Source organism: Thrips palmi, unplaced genomic scaffold (assembly GCF_012932325.1).
Source record: "Thrips palmi isolate BJ-2018 unplaced genomic scaffold, TpBJ-2018v1 HiC_scaffold_8, whole genome shotgun sequence".
Classification (NCBI taxonomy): Eukaryota; Metazoa; Arthropoda; class Insecta; order Thysanoptera; family Thripidae; genus Thrips; species Thrips palmi.
The window spans coordinates 7,377,010-7,394,701 of NW_023144635.1; the positions used below are offsets into that span (position 1 = coordinate 7,377,010).

At 52.2% G+C, this 17,692-nt stretch overlaps 1 protein-coding gene across 2 annotated transcripts in view; it reads left to right on the top strand.

Moving 5' to 3' along the window:
• LOC117653217 (titin-like) overlaps positions 1-15,798 on the top strand; it is a 56,133-nt gene extending 40,335 nt beyond the window's left edge. For both annotated transcript variants that reach the window (XM_034398734.1, XM_034398733.1), the window contains 28 exons: positions 39-200; positions 293-565; positions 647-847; positions 977-1,160; positions 1,245-1,396; positions 1,479-1,586; positions 1,670-1,911; positions 1,991-2,196; positions 2,277-2,579; positions 2,658-2,821; positions 2,906-3,187; positions 3,271-3,451; positions 3,546-3,763; positions 3,852-4,127; positions 4,230-4,401; positions 5,101-5,318; positions 5,393-5,660; positions 5,758-5,964; positions 6,182-6,388; positions 6,478-6,641; positions 6,947-10,645; positions 11,423-12,712; positions 12,784-12,913; positions 13,002-13,205; positions 13,391-13,879; positions 14,262-14,383; positions 14,461-14,641; positions 14,741-15,798. In XM_034398734.1, coding sequence (XP_034254625.1) covers positions 39-200; positions 293-565; positions 647-847; positions 977-1,160; positions 1,245-1,396; positions 1,479-1,586; positions 1,670-1,911; positions 1,991-2,196; positions 2,277-2,579; positions 2,658-2,821; positions 2,906-3,187; positions 3,271-3,451; positions 3,546-3,763; positions 3,852-4,127; positions 4,230-4,401; positions 5,101-5,318; positions 5,393-5,660; positions 5,758-5,964; positions 6,182-6,388; positions 6,478-6,641; positions 6,947-10,645; positions 11,423-12,712; positions 12,784-12,913; positions 13,002-13,205; positions 13,391-13,879; positions 14,262-14,383; positions 14,461-14,641; positions 14,741-14,853 — 10,416 coding nt within the window. In that variant the 3' untranslated portion in view covers positions 14,854-15,798. The remainder of the gene's footprint in view (positions 1-38; positions 201-292; positions 566-646; positions 848-976; positions 1,161-1,244; positions 1,397-1,478; positions 1,587-1,669; positions 1,912-1,990; positions 2,197-2,276; positions 2,580-2,657; positions 2,822-2,905; positions 3,188-3,270; positions 3,452-3,545; positions 3,764-3,851; positions 4,128-4,229; positions 4,402-5,100; positions 5,319-5,392; positions 5,661-5,757; positions 5,965-6,181; positions 6,389-6,477; positions 6,642-6,946; positions 10,646-11,422; positions 12,713-12,783; positions 12,914-13,001; positions 13,206-13,390; positions 13,880-14,261; positions 14,384-14,460; positions 14,642-14,740) is intronic.
• The last annotated feature ends 1,894 nt before the right edge of the window (positions 15,799-17,692 follow it).

The window sequence follows — 17,692 nt, forward strand, 5'->3', positions numbered from 1 at the left end:
TTAAGTTTTCTAACGTATCTGTATTCTTCGATATTAAGCTGGAAAAAACAATTGAGAACTCCCAATCTGTAGAGCATAGTGGTGATGGTAACGTAGAGACGCTTTTGCGAGGTCTTGATGCTTCAAAGCAGGCAATATCTGAATTATTCAAATTCACTGAAAATGAAAGTCAGCAAATTATTGAGAAAATTAGACAGCAGGTCTGTTGTTAAAAATCTGCATAGTCTTCTCATTTTCTTAAATAGTACAGTAGTACAGAGCCATTCATTGTTCTTTGGTGTGTTTATTTCAGGAACCTGAAGAAGCAGCAAAAGTTGATGAAGCTTGCCTAAGGAAACTGTTAGCTGATAAATTCAAAAACTGGGATGAATCCTCAACCGCTCAAAGAGCAAGACTTGAAAAAAATCAACAGCAAGGAGCCTTTGATAGAGATCTTGCTCAAATTAACTATGCTATTGCTGACCTTGGCCGACAGCTTGAAGCAATAAGAGGCCAATATGGAGAATCACTTAGTTCTGCCAAGGCTACTTCTGCTGCCTTTGATTACTTTGAAAAAACAATTGAGGTACATATTATCATGAAAGTTCTTTGATTTAAGGCAGCGGGTTAAAACTAAGTAAAAATTTTATAACTTTTTTTTTTGCAGCTTCTTGAACAGCGAATTCAGACTTTTGTGTTAACAACAAAACAAGTCCAGTCAAGTGAGAAATCTGGAGATTCTGATTCAGCACATGTTGATAGGGAGTTAAAGGAATTGCAAAACCGATGGAGTGATTTTCGCAGTAAGGTTGCTGAGAGTAGGAAACTCATTGAACTGAGTATTCAATACTTTCAACTTGTTGAAGAGGTATTTATTGTTTGTTACTACTCTCTATTGATTTTTATTCAGTTATCACTCTTAAGATTATTTTTACTCTCTATTCGTTTTTATTTAGCTATTGGATTCTGTTGTATAACTGTGAAAATGTATTTACAGGCTGGGGAATGGTTCAAAGAGGGAAGTCGCCTACTTGTTAGTATTGCACGCCGCTCCGCAGCAGTAAGATTTCCTGAATCTGCCAACGAATTATTAGCTGAGATGGAAACTTTTTTGAAACCAGGCGAAGCTATGCAAGATGAACGAATTCAAAAGATATTAGAACTTGCCAAGATTTTATATGGTGGGGCTAATATTGTTTTGAATCTAAGTACATGGTCTGATTCTTGTTTTATTTTATCTTACCTTAAGTTTTTATTTATTACAGGAGAGGAAAAATCACAGCAGGTGACAGAAGTTCTCAAAGAAAATCGAGAAATGTTAGATTCCTTTTCTACCATTAGCCGAGAGTTGAACAGTTTGGCATCCTCTTTGTCCCATGCAGAAAAACATGAACCTCAGCCTGAACAAGAAATCAAGGTAATGGAATCATGGACCATTAAAAAAAAATATATTTATTACATCCCTTTCATATTGTATTTAACAATGAACGATGTTGTAGGATGGACAAGAAGTTATAGGTGAAAACATTATCTCTAAGGTCACAACCAATGTAGAGACTGTCATTATTGAACAACTTGACTCAGACTCATCGCCACCAAAAGAAGCCGTAAGTTTTATCTCTTCATTTCCTGCTTTACTAGTAATGAAAGTTGAAATAGATGTTCTAGCATTTCATCCTTCCTTTTATAGGTCGAAACTTCTTTGAATGGTGATGTTGAGCCCATGGTTGAAGAGCCAACCAAAGAGGAATCAGAAACTGTGCCATCATTGCAATCAGAACATATTGATAGAGGAGTTGTAATTGAAAGTCTTTCCTCAGATGAGGTCGCTGAAGACACTGAACCCAAGGAACTATATACCTCCCCATCGTTTGTTGAATTTTTGAAAGATGCTTCCATTCAGGAAGGTGGAAAATTCACCTTCCAGTGTCGGTAAGATGTTTCATCCAAATTGTATTGTGATAGAGATGGTAACTTAGGAGTAACCTATTATCCTGTTTCTACTTTTAAGGGTAACTGGCACTCCAGCTCCAGATATAGTTTGGGAAAAAGATGGAATATCTATCAGTAACAATCCCGATTACATGACTAGTCAGGATGGAGATCTTTGTTCTCTAACCATTGAAGAGACTTTCACTGAAGATTCTGCCCGTTTCACCTGCCGTGCTTCCAACCCAGCAGGGTCATCAGAAACAAGCGCTACCCTCAATGTTATTGGTAAAGATCATCTTAGAAAGTCCCCTTAAAAGGTCATTTGGCACCATTTATGTATCATACAATTTGTTCATATTTTTCAGAGTCTGAGCCTGAAGAGCAGTTACTTCCCCCAGTATTCTCTGTGCCTCTGTCGGACCAAACAACAAAAGAGGGGTCAGCTCATACATTAGAATGTGTAGTCGAGGGTCTGCCATTGCCTACAGTTCAGTGGTACAAGGAAGATAACTGCATTGATGACTCTGCAGATCTTGCCATAACTTATAACAATGGGCAAGCCAAACTGAGGCTGGAACAAGTTTCACTCTCTGATCAGGCTCAGTACACGTGCAAGGCTAACAACACTCTTGGCAGTGCTAGTACCACAGGACATCTTTCTGTAGAACGTAAGTAATAATATTATTGAACTATTTAGTGACACAAATTTTCCTTGCTCACTTGAAGGTTGACATTTTTGTTTCCAGCTCTGAAGCCAATTGAGGGACCAACTTTCACAACACCCTTATCAAATGTGATGGCAAGGGCAGGTCAAAAACTGAAACTGGAATGTTGTATTGCGGGTTCGCCTCCTCCTTCTCTTGTGTGGACTCATGACGGAAAGCCGTTGAAAGAAACAAGAGATTTGAAGGTTTGTTCAGCTGGCACATTTTCCTATATTCTCAAAACATGCATAAGTTGAGTTTGAATTATAATAAATTCACTTTGATTTCAGACATCATTTGAGGATGGAAAGGCAACACTAGTTATATCAGAAGCATTCCCAAAAGATGCAGGAACATATGTTTTAACAGCAAGGAATGACACAGCTGAGACTGTTTCCTCCTGCTCTGTCATTGTGAAGGGCCGCTTACCCACAGAAACCTCTGATTCAGAGTTGGCGAGTGACTTGGAACCCATCAAACCCTCCATTCAGATGGCTCTGAAAGATGCGGAAGCCAAGGAAGGAGATAATGTGCGTCTAGATTGCATTATTGTCGGACAACCGGAGCCAGAGGTAACTACAACCATGTTAACCCTTTCTTATGGGTTGAAATTTTTCAGAAAGTATTTTCAAATTTTGTTCTTTTTAATTTGTAGGTGATTTGGTACCACAATAATCGCCCAGTGAAAGAGTCGGCTGATTTCCAGCTTCTGTTCCATGGAGATCGGTGTTCTCTGGTACTCCGTGAAGCCTTGCCAGAGGATGCAGGTCTATATAGAGTGGTAGCGATTAACTCAGCTGGTGAGGCCTCTAGTCAGTGTCAATTAAATATAACAGGTAACTTTGATTGATTTTTAATTTGGATTGTCTCCAACTCTGATTTTTCTTTCATCTCATGTCCAATGGTTTACATTCATTATTGTTGCTTCAGCTGGTGAAGAAATGAAAGAAGCTACAAAACCTGAAGCCAACACAGACAAACAAGAAGAAATAATGACTGTAGCACCCAAATTTACTCGCCTACTTGCCGACGTATTGGCTGCTGATGGAGACACTGTGAGATTTGAATGTGCTGTTGAAGGGAAACCAAAACCAAGTATTCGTTGGTGCCAGAACAATAAGGACATTGTCGAGTCCGATCGTATTAAAGTGAGTGACTCTACTTCCTCTTTACTTACTGTACCCTCTCTCAAGATTAAACTAACAATGCTTTTCTCTTTTCTTTTTAATTGAGTAGACCATAGAACAAGAAGATGGAACCATAATTCTAGTCATTGAATCAGTCACTGCTGATGACCGTGGTGTCTACACTGCACGAGCAAGCAATAGCCTAGGAGAAGCCAAATGTTTCTCAAATTTGATTGTCAAGTCTGCTCTCTCAGAAAGTAAGACTGTCGAACTGGCAGACAAACAAGTCCCTCCAGATTTCAAAGAGAAATTTGCCGACCAATTTGTGGCTCCAGGGGTATCTGTCAAATTTGAATGCATAGTCACTGGAAGGCCAGCACCCAAAGTATGGATATTGTTTTTTTTTTTTTTTTTTTTTTTTTAAACTATGTAAAACTATTTATGAACTCAAAATCTTTGGTATTAATTTGTTATTTTCTCTAAACAGGTGCGCTGGCTTTTTAACGATGAACCAGTGTCTGGGAAGAACTTCCTTGTATCAAAGAGTGGTGACAGGGATGTTCTGTCCATTCAAGAGGCAGAGGCCAGTGGGTGCATTTCTTGCCTTGCTGAAAATGAAGGTGGACAAGCTGTGTGCTCGGCTAAGCTGGCTGTTCAAGGCAAGTAATCCATTATTCTAAATTAAAAAAATAAAAAATGGCTAAATCCCTAAAAATTACCAGCATAAAAATAGTATTCAAAACTGTCAATTGTCCATTTCCTTGGATGACCCATAAATTGTTGGGCTTGGGGGGGCGAGGCAGACATGAAATTTGTTTGGGAACAGAAGTGAGTGGGAGCGTCTGAGTCTCCTTCGGTCAAATTGGGGTGACCCAAGCCACCCAAACTGAATCCCATTCCCTCCACTTTGAGCGGTGCGTCGGCCGAGGCGGCGGGGCTGGCCAGCACCCCGTCGGCTCTGGGCGGCTTCCCGGCGGCTCCCCTGCCCACTCACTTGGCACCTTGCCACTCCCTGACACTCAGTTCTAAAAGAGAGTGTGTGTGTATGGAGGGGGAGTTTGGGTGATGGCTTGGGGGCCGGGCCGCCGCCGCCGCCGCCAGCCGGGCAGGGCAGGGCCGGGGCAGGCCGCTAGCCGGGTGCTAGTGTCAGTAGTAGGCTCTGAGGCGCACAATACCAAGCTCCACAATGTGGTTGGTTGCTTTATTACCCATATTTGTTGTCCTGTTTTGTAGTAGATCTGTTTAGACGTGCTAAGACTGTTGATGCCATTTGTTTTTGTTTTGTTGAAACTGAAGGGGTGTTAGTTTTCTCTTATTTAACTCGCACTTATCATTAATAACTTTATTTTATTTTTCAGAGGGCAGTATCTTTGCCATGTCAGGGCCAGATGGGGGTGGGGTCTCCTCTTCGGAGGAGACTTCTCAATCATTTTCGATGAAGAGGGCTGTTTTCATGCAGTCTTCTTCAACTACGACATCATCATCTGGATCAGGACCTGTTCAGACGCAAGCTCACAGTGTTAGCACAATGTCAGAACAGGTGTCCAAGAAAGCAGACAACGAACCTGCTTTGAATGTAAGCTTTCCCTCATTGAAGATCGAACACTTGCAGCTTGAAGCAGCTTGTCTAATCTTTTGTTTGCTAACCAGATTCAATCGGAACACAAACAAGAAATTCACAGGGTAAATGATGAATCATCAGTGAAGACAGAAAGCTCCGTGTCAGTTTCACAAGGAGGGGAGGAAAGGAAAGAGACTATCAAGTCAGCCAGTGGCACCAACTTAGCTCTAGCTCAAGCACCTTTAGGCGGGCCGTCCAAACCGACTCGGAAGTCGACAGCTCCCCGCTTCGTCACGCCGTTGAACGGCAGGATAGTGGACCAAGGGGCGGACATTCTGCTGGAGGGAATCCTAGATGGTCTGTATTCTGTATCGTATTTGTTATTTATTTGTGTCTGTGGTGACGCTGCGTCTCCTTGTGTCCTTCATTGCTTTACCTGCGTTATTTCGTGTAGGCTTCCCCAGCCCTACGATTTCGTGGACCAAGAACGGGGTGGACCTGGCCTCCCTGCCCGAGGCCGCGTCCATCAGCACCTCGTGGGAGCTGAACCGCGTCCGGCTGGAGATGAAGGGCGTGTCGGTGAAGGACGCCGGCCGGTACACCTGCCGCGCCGTCAACCCCGTCGGCTCCGCCACCAGCACCGCCGACATCATTGTCAAAAGTAAGCCGGCTATTTTCGCGCGCGCCACTGCTTCGGGAAAAAGAAATAGAATGAACACGAATCAAAGTAGGAAAGAGGAGTCTGGGTCGTAAACGCGGTTGTCTGCGAACACAGCGTGCTGACCAATTGTGGGCCGTAACTTAGAAATTCGGTGCATCCCCAGCTAAACGAAGCTAAACGCCGCCACTTGCCGTCTAATAATAGCGCGTTGTCGCAGAGACGGTGTTCCCACCTGTCATGGGGAAGCGGCTGCAGGTGCAGCAGGCGCGCGTGGGCGAGCGCGTGGCCATGGAGGTGGAGGTGACGGGCCTGCCCGAGCCCACCATCACGTGGTCCAAGGACGGCATGCCGCTCAGCGCCTTCCCGCACCTGGAGATCCGCACCAAGACCCAGGGCAACTGCCACACGCTCATCATCGACAAAGGTACGTCGTGTCGACGGGTGTGCCTTGGCCCTGCTTTGCCACTGTGCGCGTTTGGCGCGTGGTTTGAACTGGTCTCGTTTCCCTGACAGCGACCCAGGCCCACGCCGGCAACTACGCCGTCAAGGCGACCAACGCTGGCGGGGAGTCCAACTGCTCCGCCGACGTGGCGGTCTGGGACGCGCTGCCCGACGAGCTGATGGACCAGCAGCAGCGAGACGTCATCTTCAGGGAGCTCATGGACTTCCCCGCTGTGGTGAGTTGGCGAGCAAACGGCGGTGGCGGGACTTTTGGTACACGGGCAATGCCATTTCTTGGGTTGTTGGGACTCAACTAAGCACTCGGGGTACTGTGTGAGGGAGTACTTGTTTCCTTCTGCACTGTCCTATTTATTGGAGTCACTTATTCTAGTTCTTTCACTCTGAAAAACTGGTTGAACTTTTCATTTTTCTTTAACAATTTGTATTTCACCCCTTTAGTTCTGTCCTTTAAAAAGATGCCATGGTAGTGGTGATGGTGGTGTAGATTAAAATGCCTATCTGTGTCTTCTTCTCGGAACAGCAAAAGCACGAAAGTTTCCAGACGTCAAAGCAAAGCTTCCTCCAGACCGGAGGCTCCTCGTCGTCCTTGGTGTTCAAGGACGTGCCCGTGCCTCACGTTTCCTCCGCCGCCCCCACCACCCCCGCCGCGCCCGCCCCCGCCCCCGTCGCCGTCGCCGCCCCCACTGGCCCGGCGGCCGCGGACTCACTGCATGTCACTGAAACGACCAAAACAGAGAAGCACTTCTCCGTGAAGGTGGAGCGCACCGCCTCGCCGCTGCTGGTGAGGCCCGTGACTGAAACGCAGGCCAAAGTGACGACGAGCACGTTCTCGCTGGGCCCCGACCACAAGGAGACCAACATCCCGATCGCGAGGGAGGCGTCCACCACCGTGGTGCACTCGAGGGCGGAGCTGGACTCGCTCAACTTGCTGCCCAAGACGAGCAACTTGACGTACGAGACGGAGCCGCAGCGCAGCGCGGCTGAGGAGGACGGCTCCATCGACAGCTCGTCCATCCCCACGCAGACGGCCCTGCAGTTCTTCATGTCCAAGATCAAGGAGAGCGAGGACGGCGCGGCCAGCAAGCCCCTGGAGGGCAGGGAGCCCGTCGCCATCCCCGTGCAGCAGAAGCTCACGGACAAGATCAGCCTGTTCGAGCGGCCGCTGGACGAGCCGGCCCAGTGCAAGTCTCCGGAGCTCAAGGAGGCCATCCCCGTCACCAAGCTGTCGGACAAGATCAGCCTGTTCGAGAAGTACGAAGGCAAGTCCGAAGCCAGGGAAGAGACGAAGAAGTTCGACGACCAAATTTGGAAGTCGTACAAACACGAAGCCCTGCCACAGCAGCAGTCGCAAGCAGCGGCGCCCGCGCTGCCCGAGTTCGTGGAGCCGTACATGCCCGGCAAGCAGGTCAAGACGGACGAGCGGCACACCCGGGTGGTGCAGCAGGAGACAAAGACGTGGTCCGGCGCCATCCAGGTGCCGGGCAAGCTGGTCCCCAGCTCGTACACGCAGCCCATCACCTTCCGCGAGGAGTCCAAGACGTACCACAAGCACGTCGCCGGCCCAGAGGTGCTGCCGCCCACCACGCTGGACGAGTTCGGCCTGCAGCCCGAGCCGCCGCCAGAGATGTGCTACACCCCCAAGCCGGAGCGGTCCACCAAAGTGCGGCCCCGGGAGGACATGGCGGAGCGCGTCAAGAAGCTGCAGGACTCGCAGAAGTCCCTGGACCCCTTCCAGGTGCCGACGGGGGCCGTCAGGATCTTCCCGGCGCCCGCGCCGTCCTCGCAGCCCACCACGCCTCAGACGCCGCGGGCCCAGCCCAGGCCGCAGCCAGCCCAGCAGCCAGCCCAGCAGCCAGCCCAGCAGCAGGCCCAGCAGCAGGCCCAGGCCACACCCGTGCACACGCCCTCGTTCCTGTGGCCCAAAACACCTGCGGCCGCGGCGCCTGAGCGCAGGGACGAGCCCAAGGAGGAGGCCAAGGAGGAACCCATGGTGCGGCAGCAAGTGCCGATAGACGACACCCGGAAAAAAAACGCGGAGACGGTAGGAGGCGGCGTCTGGACAACTCCAACTGCTGCTGCAGCTGAAGGGCCGCCCCTACCGTTAAACAACATGTCCAGTTTTACAACCGTCAGCTCCTCGACGTCGTCCACGTTCGAGCAGAAGAGTTTCGAGACCAGCTCGTCGGGCCCCCTACTGGGCCCCATTCTGAGGCCGGCGGCGGCCGACGTGCCCCTGAGAGCGACCTCGCCGCGCCCGGCTGCGGAAGCCATCAGCATGGAAAGACTGTGGACGAGTCATCGAACTTCGGAGTCGGAGAAGACCGCGTTCACGCCCGTGTCGCCCCAGCCGGCCGCGAGGCCGGTCTCGGACGGCTACGCGGTGAGCAGGGCCTTGACCACCTCCGAAGCGAGCATGTACTCGTCCGCGGAGCAGAGGCGTGGGCCCTCTCCCAGGCCTTCTTCCGAAGGCCTTGCCATGGAGAAACTGTGGGCGCCACACAAGGCAGCAGAGCCGGGCGCGGCGCCGCCCTTCGTGGCCCCGGAGCGCCCCGTGTCGCCGCGGCCGTCCGCCGAGGCCGTGGCCATGGACAAGACCTGGCCGCACAAGGCCGCCGCCAAGCGGAGCTGGCCGCCGCCCAGGGTGGCCGAGGCGGAGAAGGTGGCCATCCCCTGGGCGCCGCAGAGCGAGCCCGAGAAAGTGTGGAGCCCGGAGGTGGACGCGCGCCCCGACGTGCGCGCCGACAAGTTCGAGTTCGAGCGCAGGGAGCAGAGGGAAGTGGTGCAGGGCTTCAGGCCCGTGGCAGCGCCCACCCCCGCGCCTGCGCCCGCCCCTGTGGCGAGGCAGCCACGGCCGGTGTCGCAGGATGTCTCCAGCACTTTCGTGCCCATGCCACAGGCAGCGCCTCTGACGACCAGCTTGATATCGCAGTCGTTCGAGAGCAAGGAGAACTTCGCGTCGTCCTGGAGCAAGAGTTCGAGCGAGCAGCAGTCATGCATCGTAGAGGAAAAGCACATCACGCCCGCCGAGGCCAAGCGCATCTGGCCCCCCAACAAGCCTGATTACGAGCTGCAGGCGCCGTTGATGGTGAAGAAGGTCCAGAAGACCAAGCCCGCCGCGCCCGCGCCACCGCCAGCAGAGCCGCCCATCTACCTGGAGCCCGGGCCGCCGCCGGAGATGGGCTTCGCCGCGCCCCCCACGGACCGCCGCAGGTCCATGGTGGAGTCCATCGAGGAGGACCTGGAGAAGAGCCTGGAGAAGGAGCCGAGCCGCGTGGTGGCCGGCGGCGTCAGGGTCATCCCACCTCCCCTGTCCAAGGCCGCGCCAGCCGCGCCAGCCGTCAGCGAGGAGTCCTACTCCTGGAAGCAGGAGAAGTCGAGCTTCCTGGAGAAGAAGTCGACGACGACGAGGAAGGAGGAGTTCAAGTCGCTGTCGTCCAAGTCGGTGGAGACCAAGTCGGCGGAGGCGTTCCCCTTTCAGCCCGAGCGGCCCGTCGTCGCCGCGCCCGCCAAGTTCGTCAAGAGCGAGCTCGCCGGCAGCGACTACGAAAGCGACCTGGAGGCCAGCCGGATCTCTAGCAAGTGGCGGCCCTGTGGCAGTGACACCGAGGAGCCGTCATACCGCCGCGTGCGCCCGCCGTCCGCCCCCGCGGTGTCTGCGGTGTTCCAACCCTCGCAGTCCTTCGACAAGGCGGCGACCAGCCAGACGGAGTCGAGGCGGGAGTTCAAGTCGTCCCGCATCTCGTCCAGCATCGCCTCCACGCAGTCCAGGTTCACGCAGCGCTCCGCCCCCGCCCCCGCGCCGACGTTCGCCCCGCTCGACCTGAAGCCCGGGTCGCCGCCCACGTTCGTGCAGCCGGCCCCGGTGGACATAAAGCCGGCCCTGAAGACGACCCCCGACTCGCCCAAGAGCAAGCACAAGACGGTGCGCGTGGTGGCGCCGCCGGAGAGCGGCTACATGGCCGACACGGACGAGCCCCGGGCGCACACGCTGCAGCGCGCCTCCGCCACCTCGGCCTGCTCGGCCTCCACGGCCTGGGCCGCCAACGGCACGGTGCAAGGCAGGCCGAGGTCGCCGCCCCCGCCGGAGCAGAAGTACGAGCAGAAGTACGAACGGAGTGTGTCGCACCGCATGAGCAGCACGTCGAGCACGTCCAGCAGCACGGTCCAGGGCATGTCGCGCCGACATGAGAGCAAGGCCTGCGGTGTGTCTGCATTCAAGGTGTGCACCGTGCCGCGTCGTCGCGACAGTAGTAGACAGACTTGCTTGGTGAGCAAGGGTCCGCACTCCGCGTGCTTGTCGCCTTGCTTTCGAACGGCACCGGCCTGGCCTGACTGGAGGCCCGGGCCCCTGCAGGCAGACTGTGCCGCCCCGAGCGCGCGCTCTACGGGCGGGCCTATCCTCCCGGCGTTCAGACCTTCTGACGTGAGCGGTAGTTGATTTCGTTTATTTTTACTTGTCTGAAAATGCGGACCCTTGTCTCACTTCTTTTGTGGTCTGTGTTCGTTTGTTCTCTTCCTTCTAACTCTACTTCTGCATGTGACTTTTTCTTGTGGCTCGTTTTCTTTTTGAGTTTTGTAAGTGTTGCAACCACTGTCCTCCTCCATTTGGTTCGGGCAGGATGACAAAAGGTTTTTGGTGATGTGGCGTTAAAACTAATGTTTGGTAGATTGGCCGTCTAATCTCGAGTATTTTTTAAAGGTCTGTTTTCAGTTGTGCGTGTGGTTTGTGTGTAATACGACGTTCACTGAGTGGCTGCGTAGTTACAGGATTGACTGCGGCATCGAAAGTGCTCTCGCTGCCTCGGGCGTTGAAGTCCCGCGCGTTCCGTGTTTTAGGCAGGGGGCAGCCCTTGAGCCGTGATCTTTCCGTTAGCCTCTTTGGCCTGAAACATGTCGATCGTGGCTTGAGGACGGCCCCCTGCAAGGCCCCCTGAGCCACCCTTGGCTTCCAGAGTGCCGGAGCGGCCTCTGACCGAGGTGTTGTTGGTGCCCGCAGGAGGTGGTCCCGCCGCCTGTCGCAGCCGTCTTCGCCCCCATCTGCGTTCCCCAGCTGCAGCCTGCCCAGCCGCAGCCTCCGCAGCCACAGCAGCAGCCTGTTGTGGAGCTCTCCGCCGGCCCGCCCTGCTTCGCCGCCGCTGCGCCCGCCGCCGCCCCGTGCGTCGCTGCTCGGGCCAAGCGAAGTGCGGGCCCACTACCGCGCAGCCCTTCCAAGTTCGTTAAGGGAGAGTTCCGTGAGAGCGACTACGAGAGCGACTATGACGGCAGCCTTGGCCGCATCCCAGCGGTCTGGCGGCCCCACGACCACGACGTGGACGGCGCGGACGGCGCCGCGTACCGACCCGTTCGCCCCCTGCTCACACCCACGCACCATGCCGGTGCCCATGGACCTGTCGGCCGAACTCCCACTCCACCGTCTGAGTTTGACAACCCTCCGCACTTTGGTGGACCTCCGCGACCCAAGTTTGAGCCTATCGACAAGCAGCCCGTGGCAGCCGTAAGGCCCCGCGGCGCGCCCCTCGTCTCCAAGGGCCGGCCGCTGCACCCCCAGCAGCCCCAGCCCCACCAGCCCCACCCCCAGCCCGTGTTGAAACCCAAGGCCATCCAGGCCAGGCCCCCGGAGCGCGTCGAGACCCTGGTGGCGGCCCCCGTGCCCCGCGCCGTGCCCCGCGCTGGGCCGCCGCCGCAGATCCTGTTCGCGGCCGCGGCCCCCAGCAGCCACGCCCCCACGATGCATGAGACGTCCCAGTCGATGAGTTTTGCCGAAGCCACCGAGACGAGTCGCCGCGTGGTCAGCATGCAGCAGACGACGCGCGTCATCAAGTTCAACGAGAAGCAGCAACAGCAGCAGCTGGAGCCCTTCCCCTTCCGCGCCGAGCCGGAGCACTCGGACCGGCGCAGGACCGGCACCACGCCGCCGCCGCCCAGGCCGACCAAGTTCGTGCCCGGCGAGGTCCGCGAGAGCGACTACGAGAGCGAGCTGGAGGCCGTGCGCTTCCGCGCCAAGTGGGCTCCCAACGACAGTGACGGCGACGAGCCCCACTACCGGAAGGTGCGGCCGCCCCCAGTGCAGCAACCGCCGCGGTGCGCCAGCGTGCCCGTGCCCGTCGAGATGCCCGCCTTCGTGCCGCCCGCCCTGCCCGCCCTGCCCGCGCCCCCGCAGCCCTCCTACTCGGCCACGGCCTCGACCTCGCAGTCCGTGGACTACTCGGCCGAGCAGAAGAGGCTGCAGAGGGTCGAAGAAATGCGCAGGCGGTTCGAGGAGAGGAAGTCCACCACGAGTTCGGAGGTAATTTTTGGTTCTTTGGCAACGCGTTGTTTAGGTCTGAAATGGGCATCTGAAACGATTGACATTTTCAGTTCCAGACCTCCCAGAGCGTGAAGAGCATTCGACGCTTGTCGGCTCCTTTGGGATATGATGTACAATTGGTTCCTGGCCCCCCTGCTGAGCTGGCTTATGCTGGTCCCAAAGTGCCACCTCAGGCAGAATGTAAGTTGGTTTCTTTTTTTCACCTTTGTCCATAAAGATTCTGTGAAAAAACAATAATTTGCATTAAAAATGTATTTTTTTTTTTTAGATATTGCTTCAAGGCACATGAATGAAATGACACAGACATTCAAGTCGAAGGCTCAGAGGTTTGTTAATGACATTATGACAGATTCAAAGACCAAGCCAGAGAAACCAATTTTGAAGAAACAGACCTCAACTGATACCAAAGCACTTGTTCAAAATGGAGATGAGTCTCAAACCTACAGGGAAGAGTCAAGAGTTGCTGAGTACGGTAAGAAATTTGTTTCTGGATTAAATTTTTCTTAATATTGGATTGCGGTTATTCTTACTGTAATGGGCTTGGATTTAAATGGGATTCGGGAATGGTGTACCTGCATTTGTTTGCTTGGAGTGGTTTGGGCGTTTGCTGCGGTGTTGGTTTGGTAATCTGCAATTGTTCCCTGTTCCTTAATGCAGGAACAAAGCACATCGACCCTGAAACTGGTCTCATCTACTTCAAGTATGACTTTGGCTATGAGTTCGGCATCATATTACCGGGAGAAGGAAAAGCGGGGAGTAAAGCTTCTTCGACTGTGAAGAGGGCTAGAATTGAACGCTCACTGTCCAAAGACGATGGAGGAGTGGATTTTCCAGTATTGCATGAGAAGAGTGGCAACGCGATCAAGGGCTTCAGTAAGACAACTGAAGACATCAAGAATGTACCTCAGTTCCGCCCCAAAAAGTTCACTCATTTTAAAAGCGTCAAATGGGAACCAACCTCAGAGAGTGAAATGTCTGAAAATGAATCAGATGCAAATCGTTGGAAGCGCTACAGCTTACCCCAGCCACTGTCTGCCATTGATATTCCCAGGGCTGATTTGAACACCCCAAGTCCGGTTTCACTGTCACCCAGTGTCCCCAGTCTGTCTCCACACACATCAGCCACACCAGGGCCTGACTCTTCAGGTAGAGACTAGTTAAATTAGCGTCCCTATGGTGTGATACATTTTGCTCCTAATAGATCTGCTTTGCATGGAAGTAAATGCAAATAGTTATAACAAGCTTATTCTTGTCATGCAAAAGGATGCAGCTTCTTTTCTTTGAAACATTTAAAAGAATTCATCTGGCAATTTCAATAGTTTTTTTGTGAATTCGTATTTTTAAAGCGCTGAGCATGCTGTAAATTTTTTTTACCTTGTTTACCCCTGCTTTTGTTAGATGTGAAATAATGCTGAAAAAAAAATTTAAAAAAATTAACCCAACATATATGCAACTTGATATATGCAGTTGATTTTGTCTGCTGCTGCCAACTTTGGCTGAAGGTCATGTTGTTGCTCTTTGTTTTCAGCTTCGCTTGGCAGTGCCCCATGGACTGCTGCTGGAGGAAAGCTATTCCATCATGTTTCAAACACAGCACCAGGACACGCTGCCGACGATGCAGCACTGCAAAAGGCACCAGTTTTTATCACTGTGAGGCACCTACTATTTTAAAAACAAATTCTGTTTTATATTTTAAATTATGTCACTAATGTCAATTTTCTCTCCAGCCACTTAGAGATATTGCTGTTGTTAATGGCCAGAGTGCTCGGTTTGAGTGTATTGTGCAAGCAGAACCCCTTCCAAATATATTATGGTCCAAAGATGGCAGAATCCTTGAAAATTCCGAAAACGTCCAGATTCAGTTCCGAAATGGTGTTTGTCGACTCGCTGTGTCCAATGCTACATCAGGTATCATTATTGATAAACCTGTCCAATTATGTTTTTATGCACCAAATGTGGACTCAGTTTTCACCGCATTGTTTTGCCTTTCTTGGTTTTTCGTTTTAGTTGACGCGGGGACCTACATTTGTACGGCAACCAATCGGGCGGGCACATCTGCTTCAACAGCAACCCTCTTAGTGCCAGGTGAGAAGAGAACTTCTCTCAGTAATAGGAATTGAGGTACCTCCACTGTTTTGTTAACGTGTGGGAAATGTCAGGTCTTGAAAAGGCAAACAGTTCAGTTTTGTTTCAGTGAATTGGATGAGTTCTTAAAAATTCCAATTTGTTTTGCTAGTTGTCCCCTTGCATGTCCCAGATATTCCTTTTTCTTGTTTTATTAGATTACATTTTATTTTTCACTAATGTGTTGTTCTAGTCATTGATCAAGAACTTTATGGGTTTGGATTACTACTTCCTGTACATTTCATGTTTCCATTTGGTGTAACTTTTATAGTCTGTGTTATTCTTGCCATTGTTAATGCATGTTGGAGAAATTGATGGGTATATTTTTCAATGAGATTTTGATGGTGATGTCCACATTGTCTTGTTGGATTATCAGACTTTTGGGGTATTTTCTTTTACTTCAGGGTCAAACCTCCTCTTTTCTGTTCCTAGGGTTCACTGGACTTAAAAACAAGTCTATTAGAATGTTGTTTTCCTCAAAGCGATATAGTTGAAATGTCAGTCACTTCAGTATAATTGTTAAAAATTGAATTGGACTCAACATTGATGCGTTTAACCAATAGATCACTCTTTATATAGTTTTCTTTGCATGTTACATCTGACCTTTATCTAGTCTTTGGTACTCTGTTTTAGCATGTGAAATCTGGGTCACTTCTATTTTCTTACCTGGATAAGGTTTTTGGAGCAACTATGCTTTCTTTTCTAAGCTTTGGAACTTATTCTTATTTTATCTCTTTTGTATTGGTACAAATATCAAATGCTAAACTTTCTTTGACACAGTTTACGCTTGGTGCTCAGTACTGCAAGATTAAACATGTGACACAGGAAGTTTACCATAAGAGTATCCTTCGGTTTCTTCTTGGTATACTTTTCTATCAGGCTGGCTGTTTGTACTGGTGGATTATCGGGTATGCTTTTTATTAAATGGTGATTTTGGAGCAGCTTGGTGGTGGTTTCTTTTCTCAAATCCTTGCATGAGGTGTACCTGTCAACCAAACAATTTATGATTGTACTGTACATATCTGTTCTCTGATCTTAAGTTCCATAAACTGTGTATATTTTATTGCAAAATACTTCTCATTCATCAAAATTTAACTATTTTTAAAATTTTTGTCGAAATTATCAATGTGTTTGGTTGTTCAGTGTATAACTCTCATCTCGACATAATTTTAGAAATCTACAAGCACACTAATAAACTTGTGAAACACAACAAATGAACTTTAGAGACATCAACACTTTTGCCGCCCACTTCTCTTTTCATCTAGGATTCAAGCTGCACAAGTTTGACTTCGCCTCTTCACAACTGCAGAACTTTCATCTTATATATCTGCTGCATGTCCGCATGACATCTTTCTTTTAACAATTATGACACAAACCTTTGAAGAAAAGAAAAAAATAAGAATGGTGCACATTTTTTAAAAGTTACATGTTAGTCCTTTTGGTTTATTTCTTTAAAATGGGTCAAAACATTCTTCGTTCGTCATGAAAATTCAATTTCTTTGGAAAACCGTGCACAATGGTTCCAAAATAGCACTGGGCATTAGAGGAGGCATGACGTTTACCGAGAGCCTGCCCCTGGCCTCTGGGTCGCCGGAGGTCGGCGTATATTGACGGATGAAACCGGCCTCGAACCTCGAACCAGGGCCGCGGTACGTTGAATGGACGGTCCCATTGACTCGCCACCTGCACTGCACGCTGATTCCGAACAGAGCTGTGCCGATTCGTCTCTCTCGCAGCACAGGGGCGTCCCGTAGAGGTGGGAGGGGGGGGGGGCAGAGTGACAGGGCACTGTTCAATCGGTCCGCCGGGAGATGCTTCCCGGACGGCCCCCCGAGGGGGCGGGGCGGCGCGGTGCGTCTTGGGGACGCGTTACGTCTCGCGGACCCCTGCGGACCTCAGCGGCCCCCCGCGGGACGGTGCGGGCCGGTGCGGCTCGGCGCCGCTGCTATTTGCGATGTTGTTGGGTGGCGGCCAGGGCGCTGGGCGGCGCTGGGCGATAGCCGCGCCCGCCACTACTGCCGCCACAGCCTCCCCTGCCGCACCGCGCAGTGCTTCCTCCCCGCCCGACGTCCCGACGTGACGAAGCCTGCAAGAATGCGGTGACCAATGGGACGCCACGCTCCCCCTCCCCTCCCCCGCGCGCTGTTTTTGAGACGTTGTTGTCATCGCCCTGCTGTAGGCCCCGCAGGCCCTGCCCCTGGTGCACCGAGGCGTCGCCGCCGCCTGTCTTCCTGCCCCTGAAACCCTGAAAGCGGCGAAGGGCGTCGTTACCACGGCGGCCGCGCGCAGGGCGCAGGGCTCTGGACGCGGCCGGGCAGGGGGAGGGCGGGGAAGGGCTGGCGGGGGTGAACAGCCGCCCAGCCCGCCTAGCAGTGGCGGCACCGCTGGCAGCGCTGCCGGCCCGTGAAAAATGGAGCAAAGACACTCGAGTACACCGGCAGGAGGCAGGAGGCCAGAAGTAGGGCACGGCCCGGCGAGACCCATGGCGCGCCCATGGCCCTGTGGCTGTGGGAGTTAAGGCCCGCCGGCCAAAGCAAATACCAGGAATAGCGGGGAGGGAGGCAAGGGCATCGAGTGCCTATCCGTACCTGCCCCGCCGCTGTTAATTTATCCTTTCTTCCAACCCCCCTTCTCTGTCGCTAACCCCGCGTGCGTCGTGATGTAATCACGGGCAGCCGTGTGTGTGTGTGTGTGTGTGTGCGTGTGTGAGAGAGCGGTCCGCTCGCTCGGCCGTCGCCCACATTTACCGCGGATTTGATGTGTGTGGCGAATTGCAGGTTGGGGGGGAGGGTCACCTTGCGCGCCCATCCGACGCCTGGCGCGCTTGAGGGGAGT